Source organism: Pinus tabuliformis, chromosome 3_2 (genome assembly GCF_031772625.1).
Source record: "Pinus tabuliformis cultivar Carrire ecotype Pingquan chromosome 3_2, CPIR1, whole genome shotgun sequence".
NCBI lineage: Eukaryota > Viridiplantae > Streptophyta > Pinopsida > Pinales > Pinaceae > Pinus > Pinus tabuliformis.
The window spans coordinates 470,629,604-470,645,139 of record NC_142302.1 but is presented as its reverse complement, the minus strand read 5'-3'; the positions used below and the strand labels follow the sequence as shown (position 1 = coordinate 470,645,139).

Below are 15,536 nucleotides of genomic sequence, written 5' to 3'. Positions count from 1 at the left end.
AAGAGAAACTGAACTAAAGCTCCAAGAGATCAATCAAATCATCATCACATATGGCTTCACCGAAGAGAGGCAAAAATTAACTAACTCTCTGCAGGAAGAATGGGAGAATCAATGCTTACAAGAAGAAATTTTCTGGAGGCAGAAATCAAGGATACAATGGATTAAAGAGGGAGAAAGAAACACAAAATTCTTCCACAAAACCACCATAGCTCACAGGGCACACAACAGAATCACAAAGATCAAGGATTCTCAAGGCATTGAGCTAGTTTCTCACAGTGATATGGAATCGATCCTTGTTCAGCACTTCTGCAACATTGCAAAGGAGCCTCTGGAGGACAGATCTAGGTTCATTGAACATTTCACTCAATATATCCCTCAGCTGGTCACCAGAGAGGACAACCACAATCTCAATAGGCCAGTTTCGGAAGAGGAGGTCAGTGAAGTGATTAATGAAATGCAGAGTGGAAAAGCACCAGGACCGGATGGATTCAATGTAGACTTCTTCAAAGCCTATTGGGAAACTGTCAAACATGATATCCTCGAGGTGGTGGAAGACTCAAGAAGATCCAAAAAGGTACTAAAGGCTCTGAATGCATCCTTCATAGCTCTGATCCCAAAGCAGGAAAAGGCCATGACTCCAGATGGTTTTTGGCCCATAGCCTTATGTAATGTGGTGTATAAAATTATCTCCAAAGTGATAGCCAATCGACTCAAACCACTTCTACCCTCTCTCATTTCGGAGGAACAAACAGGCTATGTGGAGGGAAGACAAATCCTCAACAATATCATCCAAGCTCATGAGGTGGTACACTCTCTCAAAAGCAACAAACAAGCTAGCATGATCATTCAATTGGACCTCACGAAAGCCTATGACAAATTGAGTTGGGCTTACATAAGAGCAATTCTAAAAGCCTATGGTTTTGATCAGAACTAGATAAGATGGGTCATGGCATTAGTTACCTCAACCAGTTTTTCCATACTACTTAATGGAGCTCCTTCTAGGACCTTCACTCCCTCTAGAGGGCTCAGACAAGGAGATCCGCTTTCACCATTCCTCTTCATCCTCATGATGGAAGGGCTTGGTAGAGTGATTAAGAGGGCAAATGCTGAAGGAAGAATTCAGGGTATCAAACTTACTGCAGATGGAGAGGCAAACACTCATCAACAATTTGTAGATGATACTATGTTGCAGGGCATACCTACCATCAGGGAGGCCAGAGCAATTAAAAATATCTTAAATGACTTTGCCATGGCAGCAGGCACTGAGGTAAGCCTTAGCAAGTCCAAATTTTTTTTTCTTTAATACTAATATTGCTATTTAGAGAAATATTACCAGAATTCTTGGATTTCAAAGAGAACAGCTACCTTCCAAATATCTTGGCATTCCTCTTACTGACAAACCGCTAAGCAAGAAAGTGTGGGAACCCATTTTAAATAAACTTCAGGACAAGATCAAAAAATGGACATGCAGATCACTAAATCTAGCAGGACGCCTTGTGCTCACACAGGCAGTCCTGCAGGCCATTCCCATTTTTATGTTTTCAACTCTTCCTGCTCCTCAAGGTATTAAGCAGCTAATAAGAAGCATTTGAAGGGATTTTCTATGGGGCAGAGGGGAAGAGAAAAAGAAGTGGGCTTCAGTAGCTTGGGACAAGCTTTGTAAGCCCAAGAGCCACGGTGGTTTGGGGCTTCATGATCCTGAGACCCTCAGCAAAGTCTCGGGAGCCAAGCTTTGGTGGAGATGGATTAAGGAACTGAATGTCCCCTGGGCTAAGCTTTGGAAACAAAAATATGCCAAGCACTGGCAAGAAAATGATCATATTAGAATGTCAAGGCAAATCACGGGCTCCCATATTTGGAACCTTGCCTGGGATAATAAAAACATTGTCCAGCACCATTGTTTTTTGGAAATTTGGGCAAGGGATCTTGCTCGATTTTGGGAGGATAACTGGAAACAGGAACCCAACCTGTATAGGGATGAATACGTAGATCTCAAAAATGACACAGACAGTAAAGGCATGGTTCTAGTAAAAGACTTCTGGGAGCAGGGAAGGAACAATGGAAAATGGAGGGAGTGGAAGGATCTAGGATATAGTGATGAAAACCAGCTAAAAACCAAGGCAGAAACCCTCACCTAGGAGCTCGAGCATAGAAGGATTCTTGTCTCTTCCTCAACGGATCAATTAAGATGGGGAAAGAACACTGAAGGCAACTTTAACCTCAAAGAGGCCAAACGGGAAGTCACAGGATTTAACTTTGTAAATCCTGATCAGCTCTGGAAGAAACTTTGGCAAAGTCAGCATTGGATGAAAATAAAGCTTTTCATCTAGCTAGTGCATCAAAGGAAGATCTTAACTTGGGAGAATCTCCTCAAGAAAGGCTTCATTGGTCCCTCTAGGTGTTACCTTTGTGGTGCGCATGAGGAGACAATTGAACACCTCCTCAACCTCTGTCCTTTCACTTCAAAGGTGTGGGACTAGGTGGCTGCTATCTTTAGACAAACTGATAGGGATAGTCTCAGCATATCCAACACTCTAAAGAACTGGAGGAAGAACTTCTCAGGAAATGAGATAGTCAATAAAGCCTGGATTCTAGTTCCAGGTTTTGTCATCTAGAATGTATGGAAAGAACACAACAGTCGAATCTTCAAAAACAAAGATCACAGGCCCCAACACATTATTGAGCAAATTCTAAGGCAACTCAAAGACACAGTTAGAAGCTTGCTGAGGACCCTTCCTAAAGATCCTCCCCTGCCCCAAGAGGAGAGAATTTTACTTCAATTGGGGCTCCAGTCTATTAATCCTTTAGGAATAATGAAGACAGTGAACCCTCTAAACACGAGTGCTACCATCTGGAAGCCTCCTCCTTATGGTTTCTTAAAAATCAATATTGATGGAGTAGCTAAGGGCAACCCAGGATTAGCGGGCTTTGGGGGTGCCATAAGAGATGATCAGGGACAAATACAGATGATCTTCCATGGCCACTTGGGGAAGGCTACAAACAACATGGCTGAGCTCATGGCATTAGAGCAATGCTTGGAAATCCTGGTGAATTTAGGTTCACACAATGTTATTATTGAAGCGGATTCGGAATTAATTATTAGAGCGGCTAAGAAGATCAGTAATGGCACCTCTCCAGATAAAGTGTCCAAGCACTGGAAGCTCCTACAGGTTTTTTACCGCATCTATTCTCACCTGCGAACCCTCAAAACTGTCAGATTTTCTCATGTGAAAAGGAAGGCTAATATGTTAGTGGATTGGTTGGCAAATGAAGGAGTCACAAATAGGGACAGGGATTCTAGGCATGCTTGGGATTCGCTTCCCCCAGGTAAATTGTGGGAGGACTATCTATGTAACGCTACCCAGGATATGGAACTATGGACAAACAGGGAGGATCAGAGGAACCCTAAAGACCAGCGGGAGGTTGGAGAACTCCATACAATCCAACCCGCTATGGTTCGGTGATTTTCCAAGGTCAGGTTTCCCTTTGATTGAATGAAGAATGGTAGCCCTCGTCATTTGGCTTAGGTGGTGGTTGACAGAGAATCCAGGTGAATGGGATTGGCTCAAGTACTACCCGCTAGAAGGAATTAAGGGTCAGCACGTGGCGAAAGGTCGGGTGGACTTTTACGTGAGTCAACCAGACCAATACCACAAGTGGTATATTGGGCAGGGTCTGAATGGTTTCCGGTTTTTCTGTGTTTGGCTCTGATTCCACTCTTTGAGCGACACGTTGCGGAACGAGGAGAGAGAAAACTGCCCTCATCGGGCGGTTAACTCTCACGCTTCTCGTCCTTCCGATATCCATGATGACCGTTGGATCTTAATCAGTGGATCAATAGTGGCGATTGTGTGTGCGCGTTGGTCGAACCCGAAAAATATTTAGAGTGTTATGCTTTAACTTCCTTCGGGTCCATTTGTCTATTTTTCAGTTTGTCAGTTTGTCAGTTTTTCAGTTTGACTTATGGTGGGACCTCTTGTGGTTCCAAGGTTTACTATGCTCCTTGTACTTTGTTTGGAGGTTCTCCCCGGTTTTCTGGTTTAGGTTCTCTTAGTTTTGGGAGATTGGTTTGGTTTGGCCTGCCCGACTGACTATTGAACTCTCGCAGAGTGGGTGGCTCATTGTAAATTATGTATATTTGACTAAGTTTAATAGAAGTTCGACTCTTACTTGATTAAAAAAAAAATGTTTGAGCTCTAAATGCATAAAAAACAACTTTGTAGGAAAAGTGGCTCTAAGGTGAAGTATATAATCTTTGTAGGAAATTTGGTTTTAAGATGAAGTATATAAGCATAAAAAAGTAATGGCACCATGTGGAATTGCTCAAACAAAGGAATCCATCAACATAAATGACCAAAAAAATAGAGCTCATTTGTGACACACAATGTAAAAGAAAATTTAAAGTCATGGAATGAATTTCCAAAAACATTTGGACAAGTTTGAGTTTATGGGGTGACCTAAACCCTAAACCTTCTAGAGCTTGTTATAAACATTTGGGCTAATGATCTTTTATTTTCCATTGTCAATTTAGTGCTCATGACTTCTACACCATTTCCATCTAATTACATTCTTATATTAGGGTAGATGTGCCTAATACAAAAGCCCGTGAGTATTTTTATTAGGAATTATCAAAAGAATATATATGTGGGATGCATAAATATTTATTTAATTATTTCACGTTGGCATAGGGGAGAGACTCTAATCCCTACACCGCAAATCATGCAACTATTGGTTCAAAAATTGTGTACCTTATGCAATTGTTCAATGAATAGTTTCATGCCAACACAATAAATCCTTTCGGCATTTGTGCAATCAGGTGTATAGATATTCTTGGAAATATTGGTGTAACTTCACATAGAGTTCCAAGGTACATTCTATGGCCTAATATGGACGAGATGTGTAACATAATGCAACACTAATAAATTAAAATAAAAGAAAATGAAATTATTAATATAAAAGGTCAATAAAATCCATCATAATTAAAAAAATCAAACTATAATAATAATAATATAATATAAATGGTCAACATAAATTTGTTTATCCCTTATTTTTTAAGCATTAATTAATAAATTCATTTCCATTTATTTTTAATCTTTTATACATCTAATAAATTTGGACTTAAGATGAACTTCAACCAAAAAAAAATTAAACATTAAAAAATAATATATACTAATTTATTACAAATTATTAAAATTAAAAACATTATATACTTGTTTTTAAAAGTCTATAGACCTTTGGAATAGGTAAAGCAATTACTCTAGTTATAGGATTAATATGATTATGCTTTTTCAGTTAAGTTATGTGGAATTATTTGGGAAAAGAAGACTAAATTATAGCTAGAAAACCATGAAAATAAAGCTAAAGGTTAAGCCAGATTGAGAAATTATCATTCAACTAAGGATTATGTTACAATGCTTATGATCATGACATAGGAGTATCACAATAGTAAATCAATCTCTTTTGTTGTTTTGTTGACTTTATAACAACTTTTGACACAGCTTCTGAGACTAACCTTTACAATACATTAGAAGAGAGAAAAATTCATTTCAAGTTGAGAGTTCTTGTGATAAGGTTGTATGAGAATGTTAATGCCAAGTTTAAGAACATTAAGAGTTGGTAAAAAGTAATTAATTGTAATAATGGGGTTAAACATGGTTGTTCCCTATTTCCTACCCTATTTTACATATGCATTAACAATTCACAATTAAGACTAAAAACATTTTCTTAGAATGTCTTGTCTACCCATATTAAGTCACAATTCCAATATATATGTTAAAACACTAACATTTTATAATTCATCAAAATTATAATGATTTAGGAATGTTTCTCTTAAATATGTTTTTGAGCACAACAATAAAATTATAAAGAAAACCAAATAATTTACTTAATTTTGTTAAGTTCTAATAACCAAAACCAAATAATTTACTTAATTTTATTAAGGTCTAATAACCAAATTTGTTGAAATTGTGAACACATTTGTTGAAATTTAAAATTGATAATCTAAACATTCCAAATTTTAGCCTTTTTCAATGGAATTTGGCGATTTAGACTTTTTAACAACCAAATCCTTTGATATTTTCCTATCAATTTTATTTAATATTTATTAAAATTATATTATTGAATCTATACAATTTGAATATTTCAAAAATTTTCTGAAACAATAAATCTATTTATACTTTTAAATATATAACTCAGATAACAAAACTTATAATCTCACCAAAACTTATATCAACTCTTTATAAAAAAAAGCTAAAATCTAACCATAAATTTATTTATGTATTTAAATATATAATGTAAATAAGATAAATTATATCATAGCGCTTTTATTAAATGAAAAAGACCACAACCTAGACTTTTAAATTCTTCTCTTACCATTCCCTTTATTTTATTGATGCAATAATCTCTGAGTTTATCACAAACCAAAATTGAAGAGTATAAAGTTGTAGATTGACATCAATGCAAGGAAGATGTTCAGTGACAGCTGACCAACTATCAAATGGGAGAGCAAACAAAGAAGAGAGTAAGAGCGTGTGGAAAATGCATGATTTGCACCCTTGTGAATGCCTATATTAAAGTGTGCTATGAAATGGGAATTGTTTTCACACATGCTGGGAATTTTAATATGGAAGAGAAGCTTCTATTCTGGACCTGAGTATATAAAATATTGAGTCAAGAGGATCACATTCATTCAATTCGAAGTCTGCATTATGAGAGTGTAGTTCAAGTAAAAAAGGCTGGAGTCACATACATTCATTGCTTAATTTGTAAAGAAAATGTACGCATAATTGTATGTATGAATGATAATTCATGGTTTAATTTGTAAAACAAATGTATGACTTACTAGCAGAATCAGAATTCTCAATGTGCATGATTTGCCTTATGAATTTCAGTCTGCATAATATGGTTTTGTTGTCAATTCTGTATCTGACCGGATGTCATAATCTCCCACCTACGACTCCTCAGATTTATCATTCTATGCACGCAAGAGTGACAGATTCTGCTCATGATTAGGTGGGGATGCGTAGATTTTCCACAACGGTTTCTTTGTAGTCCTCTGTGTTATGATTTTATTATGTTTATGGTTGGCAGGTTTGGTAATGTTTCGACCATGAAACCACCATTCTTGAGTTTGAAGTTTCCCCATGAGCTCGAATGTCATGCAGGTGAAATTATCTGATAAGATTGTTACCCAATGCCATTTCTTCCATTGATGAAGCTGTCCTTTGTGCTGGGGACACCGTTGAGGTGAGGTGTCGATTTTCAGAACAGGAATTCGAAATAATGTGTTATAAGCATCAGAAACAGTAACTGCTGGTTACAGCAGGGGTTCTTGAAATGCAGGGGGTGGGTTGAAGGAATTAATGGGGAGAATTAGTGGGTGTAAGAGAAGTTGGGTCGAGTCCTGTAAGAATTCTTCAAAGCTTATTGCTTGGTTGATCGCAATGTCCAGGAAAATTAGCAGGTTAGAGTGGCTTCTGATCATCATGGCGTTTCCAGTAAGAGCAGTACTGGCTGCAGCCTCTCTGCATTCGGAGAAGAAATGGAGAGGCCTTCATCTGATTACGATAATTGTCCTGGTGGCTATGTTTGTGGGTCTGCAGTCCGGCTGTTTTATGAGCCTCCTGAGAATAATGCTGCCCACAGCTGCAACTTGTAGGTGGTCTCGGCTTGTAATTTTGCTGTGTCATTGGCCTGAGCAGGGTCTCTGTATGTGAAATATTTCATGGATTCGTAGAATTTTCTCATGGTTGTGACTTTGGGTTCATTGTATTGGTGCAGTGAATGATGATTGGATGAGATCGATGCTCGGGGAGGCAGAAGAAAACCTTGTGGCCTTGCCCACAGAAAAGGGAGAGCGTTATAACTCGACAGCAGCAATAGATTTCAGGAAAAGTGAGTTTTATGATCTCATTGCCATTTTTATATCAATATCCCTTCCATTGCCTTATTTATATCAATATTCTTTCCATCGATTTCCAAGGTCCCAAAACTTAAAATCAGAATAGATTTATCTTAAATACGGATCCAAGAAGAGAAAGATTCAATTTTTTCATTTGCAAATTTCAATTTTGATGATGAAAAAAAATTTCAATTTTGATAACGAACAGAGAAAAAAATTTCAACTTTATTGACAAACTGTCAACCTTACACATCATATTAGACTTTAAAATAAACCTCTAAACTCAATCATTCAAGAAAATAAACTTACCATAAATATCATGAATACTATGAATTGATTAGCATTTGTTTAACTTCTCTGTGTGCCATTGCCAAAGTGTTGTGTTGACAGAGTGTTTCATTTTCAGAGTATTGATGCGTTTTTCTTGTTCACGTTGGCAAAGCTGGTTTGTATTGAATGTATATCACATTTCAATGTTACTTGAGAGTGGTTTTCTATTTCAAGGTTAAGTGAGAGTGGTTTTCTATTTGTTATTTATTGTTTTGTAAAAGCTGTTTTGTATTGAATGTATATCACATTTCAATGTTAATTGAGAGTGGTTTTCTATTTGTTATTTATTGTTTTGTAATGTACTTTAGGTTGGCAAAGTTGTTGTGTATTGAATGTAGGTCACATTTCAATGTTAGGTGAAAGTGGTTTTCCATTTGTTAATTATTGTTTTGTTTGTTCTTTAATCGGTTGTATGTTAGTTAAGATTCGCTTCCCTTGAGGAATGGTCCCAAAAAACCATTAATATTATAAGTGGACCGGTGAGAGTGGTTTTCCATTTGTTAATTACTGTTTTGTTTGTTCTTTAATCCATTGTATGTTAGTTTTTCTTGAGGAATGGTCCCCAAAAAACCATTAATATTATAATTGGATCATTGTTGGATTTAAGTACTTAATAAATAGTTTCTTTCTTATGGTTGGAGTTTTTCCTTTTTAAAATAATGTGTTCGATTTTGGTTTTTATGGATGTGTTTGGTTTTGGTTTTAATGTAGATTAAATGATATATAAAATAGTTTTATGTTATTTAATTTTTTAATTTTGGTTTAATGATATTTATATTTGAGTAATTATGCTTTGTATTTTTTTAATGGTATTTTTATTTACTGTTAAGGTATTTAAAGATATTTAAAGATATCTAAGAATAAAGTATTAATATTAAAGTGTATTTTGTATTATAATAAATTTAATGATTATTTAAATAATTATTTTATTTTTTATTTAATTAATATTTATTTTATAATTTATATTTGTTTTTTAAATATTATTTATAAATTATTAATATCAAAATGTGTATTTCATTTTTAGCTTTTGTGAACTTTGTTTAATTGTAAAATTTAGCTTTTGTTACACATTAATATAAAAGTGAATTTTGCTTTAGTGTAAATTCAATTGTGATTAAAACTGGTTTTTAAAATTGTGAATTTTTTTATTTTTTATTTTAATTTCAATTTCTTTTTGGTTAGAGGTTAGTTTAAAAGTAGTTGTCAATTTAGTATTTGTTGAATTGAGGCTTCTGTGACTTATATCAAGTTTATGATAATACATTTGTGGACGCATTTCGAACCAACGAGTGTGATTTATTAAAAATGAATTTTTCATTTTTTTGTTTTATAATTGTATTCATATTTATGAAATTGATCTAAAGTAATTTTATTTTGTTTATTGTTTCTTTTTATTTTTATTGTTTTGTTTTCTAATGTATTGGAGTTTTTTTTTCAAGAATGGATATGAAAGTGGTTTTTATTTTCAATTAAATTTAATGAATATTAAAAGAGGTTCTTATATTTTTAATCATCATTTTATTTTAGTATTAATATTAATATTAATATTTCTTTTTTTAATTTTAGACATTAATATTTGATTTTAATATAAACATGATGTTTAATGAAAGTAATATTTTATTGTTATTGAGATACATTTTTAAGATATTGATTGAAAAAAAAAAAATTATTTTAATTTTAATTATGGTTTTGGAAAATGCTTTTACAATCACATTTTTTTACTATGTTAAAAAACTAACCTTTATTTTTACTAAAAATTGAATAATGGTCCAATATAAATATGATGCTCAATGAAAGTAGTATTTTATTGTGATTGAGATAACTTTTTAAGATATTGATTGAAAAACAACTTTTAGTTTTAATTTTAATTATGATTTTGGGAAAAAATTACAATCACATATTTTTTACTATGTTAATCTTTATTTTTACTAAAAATTGAATAATGGTTGAAAGTAGTTTTTTTTTGTTTTTTTGTTTTTTAAAGAAATCTTTTTTGGTTGAAAGTAATTTTTGTTTTACCTTTTATTTAGTTGTTTTATTTGGAATATTTATTGAAAATTAGTCTATATTTTAAAAAATAATGATTTATTATTTATATATAATGATTTATTATTTTTTATGAGACAAGTATTTTGGCGTAAATCACATGATAGAGCATTTGTCGACGCATTTCGAACCAACCAGTGTGGTTCATCCTCAGGATAAGTTTAAGAATCAAATCTAGTTTGCATATTAAATAATCAGAGCAGAACATCCAATAGTTATATTTCTAATGGCTACCTTTGACCAGGAAACCATCAGTTACCACTGGAGGAAACCATCAGTTACCACTGGATCAGGGGCATGACCTTAATTTAATTAAGAAAAATCAATTGATTATTAAACCGTAGTTATATTCTTGTTAAAATAAAAGTTAAAGAGACAAATTTATAAACTAATAAATAAATACATTAATTTAAATTAATAATTATAAATAAATAAATTATAAAATAAATTAATTTAAATTAATAGTTAGTTAAAAAGGTTATAAATATTAGAGTAATAAATTGTTAGTTATAAAGGTTGTTAAATATGAATATACATAGTTTGTTATTGACATTTACTTTTCTCTACACAATTTTTTTTTTTTTTTTTTAAATTGCTCTATATTTAAAAAAATAATGATTGTTGAGAATTTTATTATTATTATTTATTATTGACATTTATTTTTCTCTGATTTTAATTAACATTCATTTTTGAGATATTGATACAAAAGTAACATTTATTTTCATTATAAATTTAGTAATATTACGTAATGGTTAATAATAGAGCGGCTCTCCAGATCTACGGCTCTCCAAGTTGTAGATCTGTCGATTCTATAGCTTCTCTTCGGCAATCTTCTATAGTCAGCAGGAGAGCATTCTCTAGATGGCTCCCAGCTTCGCGAAAATAGCTACTGGCTCAGTTCCGGGCAAGCTCATGCCCATATTGTCAGTGAAGCCCCAGCTCCCATTGTCTAGGTGGTCCAAGCCTCACTCGATGAGGCTTTGAAGTTCTTTGAAAGTGCCCTAATCTGACGATTCAATGGTTTTTGGCCGCGGTTGACAGCTCTCCACAGTTGGATCTCAGAGGTATCGAAGCCTCTAATTCCTCATGCAATTAATATCTACCCCTGTGCTAGGGGTTTTTTTATAGTAGAGTTTGAAAATCCTGAAAGCAGACAATGTATTCTAGATTCCGGCCCTTGGTTTTGAGAAAAATCAGGCCTATTCATGAGGCCATGGAACCCATCATTCGATCCCTCAACAAGAGTGATAACCTCAGCACCAGTTTGGGTGAGATTGCCAAACCTACCCTTGCATCTCTGGAATTTCTCTTAGCTAAAAGCCATTGGAAATGCATTTGGGAAATTTTACTGCAGGTGCCCAGAAACAGAGGAATATGCCAGAACCACCTATGCATGCATCTGTGTGGAAATAGACTTTAGAGTTGGATTCCCAGCTGAAATACACCTAACAAGTAAAGAGTATGTGTGGAACCAGAAACTCGATTATGAAAGTGTCCCATTCAGATGTACAAGCCACTAGCCAAAAATTACCGAAAAACCTCCCAGAAAAATTATGCTAGCTTTGAAACAAGCCACCTAGCCAAAAATTACCCAAAAGCCTTCCAGAAAAATTCTGCTAGAAAAAATCACCAGAGATCTACAAGGTGGGAAGGAGCACAAAAGGAACACTACACTGTCATCAAAAAAGAATACTCTCGAGAAAACTCTGAATCACAAGAAATCGGGCAAGAAAGAAACAACTCTCAAGACAAGCAGGGGAAAGCCCCACCCAACAACAAAAGAGTGAACTCAACAATCCCTCAAGTTACGAGGGTTCGAATACCCCACAAAATAAATCTCCATTTAACAGCAAAGCAGATCTCCTAGACCAAACTTCTCCTAGACTCCTAGACCAAACTTCTTCTCCAACTATCTTCAAAAGGACGAACACAATAGATCGCGAAGCTAAGACACCAATGTCCCAAGAATCAGAAGAGATGAAGGAGCTGCAAGATAAAGAAAGTTGGAAGACCATAGAGCAAAAAAGAAAGCTACAGCACCAATCTCCCCAAGAAAGACAAGGAGCCAGACAATTAGAAACTAAGAAAGAAAAATATAAGTCCGATAGACCAATTTGGTCTCAATGGACGGTAACCACCACCATCATCATCATCAATAAATATTTTTATTTATAATTAATTTTTTTGTTAAATAAATCGATAAAAATTTTAAATCCAAAAATTATAGAAAATAATCCTTCACCTTTCTATTTAATTCTATTATTTTATAATACATATTCATTTCTATTATTTTATAATTCATATTCAATTGAAAATAATTTTTCACGTTTCTATTTAATTCTATTATCTTATAAATCATATTCATTTCTATTATTTTATAATTCATATTCATTATAAACATAATTTTTTTTTTATTGTAAAGATATTAATCCCAAATCTTGTATCTTTAATTGCATCAGTGTAGCTGATTTTTTTTAAAAGGGCCCGTAGTCTAACCATTATGCTTTTATGCTGTGAAAGTTATGAAAATTTCTGTTATATTTGGAAAAAATCTGACATGATTTTTTGTAAATTTAAGTAAAAGTTGTTAAAATTCATAATTTTCCTCGGCCTTCGCCTTCTAAACTACTCCCTTTAAAAATGACATTTTTACACTTTAATCTTAAATGGTTCATTCGTTTCGTAATGGATTTGTAATTGAATCAGTGGGTTCTTTTCTTTTGTAATGGAGTTGTAATCGATATTCACTTTCTGAACATTCAACCATGGTAAATAATCCTTTTTCAAATCCCTTGCGAAATTTTTCAAAAATGCAGTTTAGCCGGTTGCACACATTAACTTGATAAATAACATATTTGTTGCTTGTTAATTGATAACTATGGACACTGAACTGCGACAGTTCTGACCAAATCGGATTGTGCCGGTCAATTGCAGATGAAAGCCAACCTAGGGAAAGCACGATAATTTGCGACAGATCCTCATACAGAACAGATGTATGCATCATGAAAGGCGATATCAGGACTCACCCTGCCTCTTCAACCCTTTTCCTAGTCTCCCAACCCCCTGCATCGCAACAGCAGCAGGAAGGGAAATTCAGAATCAAACCCTACACGCGCAAATGGGAGAATCACACAATGTCCTCAGTGGACGAGCTATCGCTGGAAAGAACAGATCCCGCACACGCCCCACAGTGCCAAGTGACCCATTCCGTTCCAGCGCTGGTGTTCTCCACAGGGGGCTACACAGGCAACCTCTTCCACGACTTCACAGATGTAATAGTCCCCCTTTTCATAACCTCCTACCATCTCAAAGGCCAGGTGGTCTTCGTTATACCAAATCACAAGCCCTGGTGGACTGCAAAGTTCGGGGACATCATAAGGCAGCTCTCGTCCTACGAAATCCTGGATTTCAGAGAAGAGATAAATCCTGCAACCCATTGCTTTCCAGAGGCCATTGTAGGCCTGCGTTTTCATGGGGATCTGTGGGTCGATCCCGCGCTCAGTCCAAATAAATACACAATTACAGATTTCCAGAATATGCTCCGCAAGGCTTTCCAAGATAACAATAAGAAATCGATCTTTCAACATTCATTACTCAAATCGCTGAGGCCTAAACTTGTCCTAATTGCCCGCAAGGGATCCAGAGTTTTCTTGAACCAGAGAGAAATCGTTAAGGTAGCAGAGAAATTGGGTTTCAGGGTCATGATTCTGTCGCCAGATGTGAACACCCAATTGAAAGACATGTATAAAATTATCAATTCCTGCGATGTTTTCATGGGAATCCATGGCGCGGCATTGACACATTTTCTGTTTCTTCCACCGGGGGGCGTTTTTGTGCAGGTTGTCCCTCTGGGAATAGAGTGGGCTTCTCGGACTTTCTTCAGAGGGCCGGCCACGAAGATGGATACAGTCGAATACCTTGAGTACCAAATCCTGCCGCAGGAAAGCTCTCTGTATGATAAGTATCCCAAGGATCATCCGTATCTGAGGGATCCACAGTCTGTGAATCGTATAGGGTGGAATGCGACGAAGGAGGTGTACATGGACAACCAGAATGTGAAATTGCATTTGCCTCGCTTCAAGCGGATGTTGATCAAAGCATTGGATCTGCTTCACTCCAAAACTAATGCGAATGGGGGCGTGAGAGAATCCAGAAAATCGTAATGGGGAATTTGCATTCATGTAAATTTGTATCCAGAACCAGAGTTGTAGATATTGGGCCTTATAATCGGCTGAGTATCTACCCCACACAGAGGGTTGTTCTCTGCAATATGTATCTCCCGCGTGAGAGAGTGTGTAGGAGCATTTATTCATCCAACTCGCGGTTTAATAACAGACCAGAGGCTAGGGATGTTCTTCGCATTTTACTGTTTATATTTTATATTTTTACAGGCTGGCATTTCGGACATTCATTGAATTCAATTGTTCAAGTTAGTTAACAATTGGATTTTGAGAAATCATAGCAAAGTGGTTTTTCCGGAATGTCGTGAAACAGTTTTTATTCCACAAATAAAGAGAAATGTCGTTCAAAGTTTGGCTTCCGAAAAAATTATATTGATTTTTTTGGGTTAATGTTGTGCAAAGATTTGTCTCTAATAAACAGTTATCAACACTGCTCAGTAAGAGTCTAAATGACAAGCCCAAGAAGGAAGAAGGGTGAGTGGTGTAGTGTAATTTAATTTATTTTATTTTATTATATTATATTATAACATGTAGTAGTGGTGAGTGTTGTGGTGCACCCTTTTTTTTTTAATTTTTATAAAAATGTTTTTTTATAAGTTTTATGATGTGTATTTTAATTATTTTTAAAATATTTTAAAATTTGAAAATAATTTCGAAAGAAATTATATGGTAGATTTAGATCAATTTTTTCGAACCAACCAATGTGGTTCATCATCAAGGCAAGATGAAAAATCAGATCTAGTGGAAAGCTAAACGGGGAGGGGGAAAATGGCTAGATAACAGGGTATTTTTCATCTTGTCCTGATGATGAACCACACTGGTTGGTTCCACAATGATTAGTTCGAAACACATTGACCTAAATCTACTATGTGATTTTTTCCAAAATTATTTTTATATCAAAATATAAATCACAAAAACTTGAATTTGATTATAAATTTAAAATATTAAATTTCTTTATATATTTAAAAATATACTAACAATTTTACACTCTCAAAACAAATTTAATATTTATTTTTTAAACATTTGTAATAATATAACAGATAGTACAAAGCATTATTCAGTTTAAAAATTACGAGGCT

The 15,536-nt window shown here is 34.6% G+C and overlaps 1 protein-coding gene across 2 annotated transcripts in view; it reads left to right on the top strand.

Annotated features, from left to right (window-relative positions):
- Nucleotides 1-7,081: 7,081 nt before the first annotated feature.
- LOC149181333 (xylan glycosyltransferase MUCI21-like) overlaps nucleotides 7,082-15,536 on the top strand; it is a 168,083-nt gene continuing 159,628 nt past the window's right edge. The window contains exons 1-3 of one of the 2 annotated variants that reach the window (XM_089416576.1): nucleotides 7,119-7,653; nucleotides 7,780-7,893; nucleotides 13,211-14,827. In XM_089416576.1, the coding sequence (XP_089272702.1) occupies nucleotides 7,362-7,653; nucleotides 7,780-7,893; nucleotides 13,211-14,439 (1,635 nt within the window). In that variant the 5' untranslated portion in view covers nucleotides 7,119-7,361 and the 3' untranslated portion in view covers nucleotides 14,440-14,827. Of the gene's footprint in view, nucleotides 7,654-7,779; nucleotides 7,894-13,210; nucleotides 14,828-15,536 lie in introns of those variants that run through there. The other variant, XM_089416575.1, reaches the window with a different exon arrangement.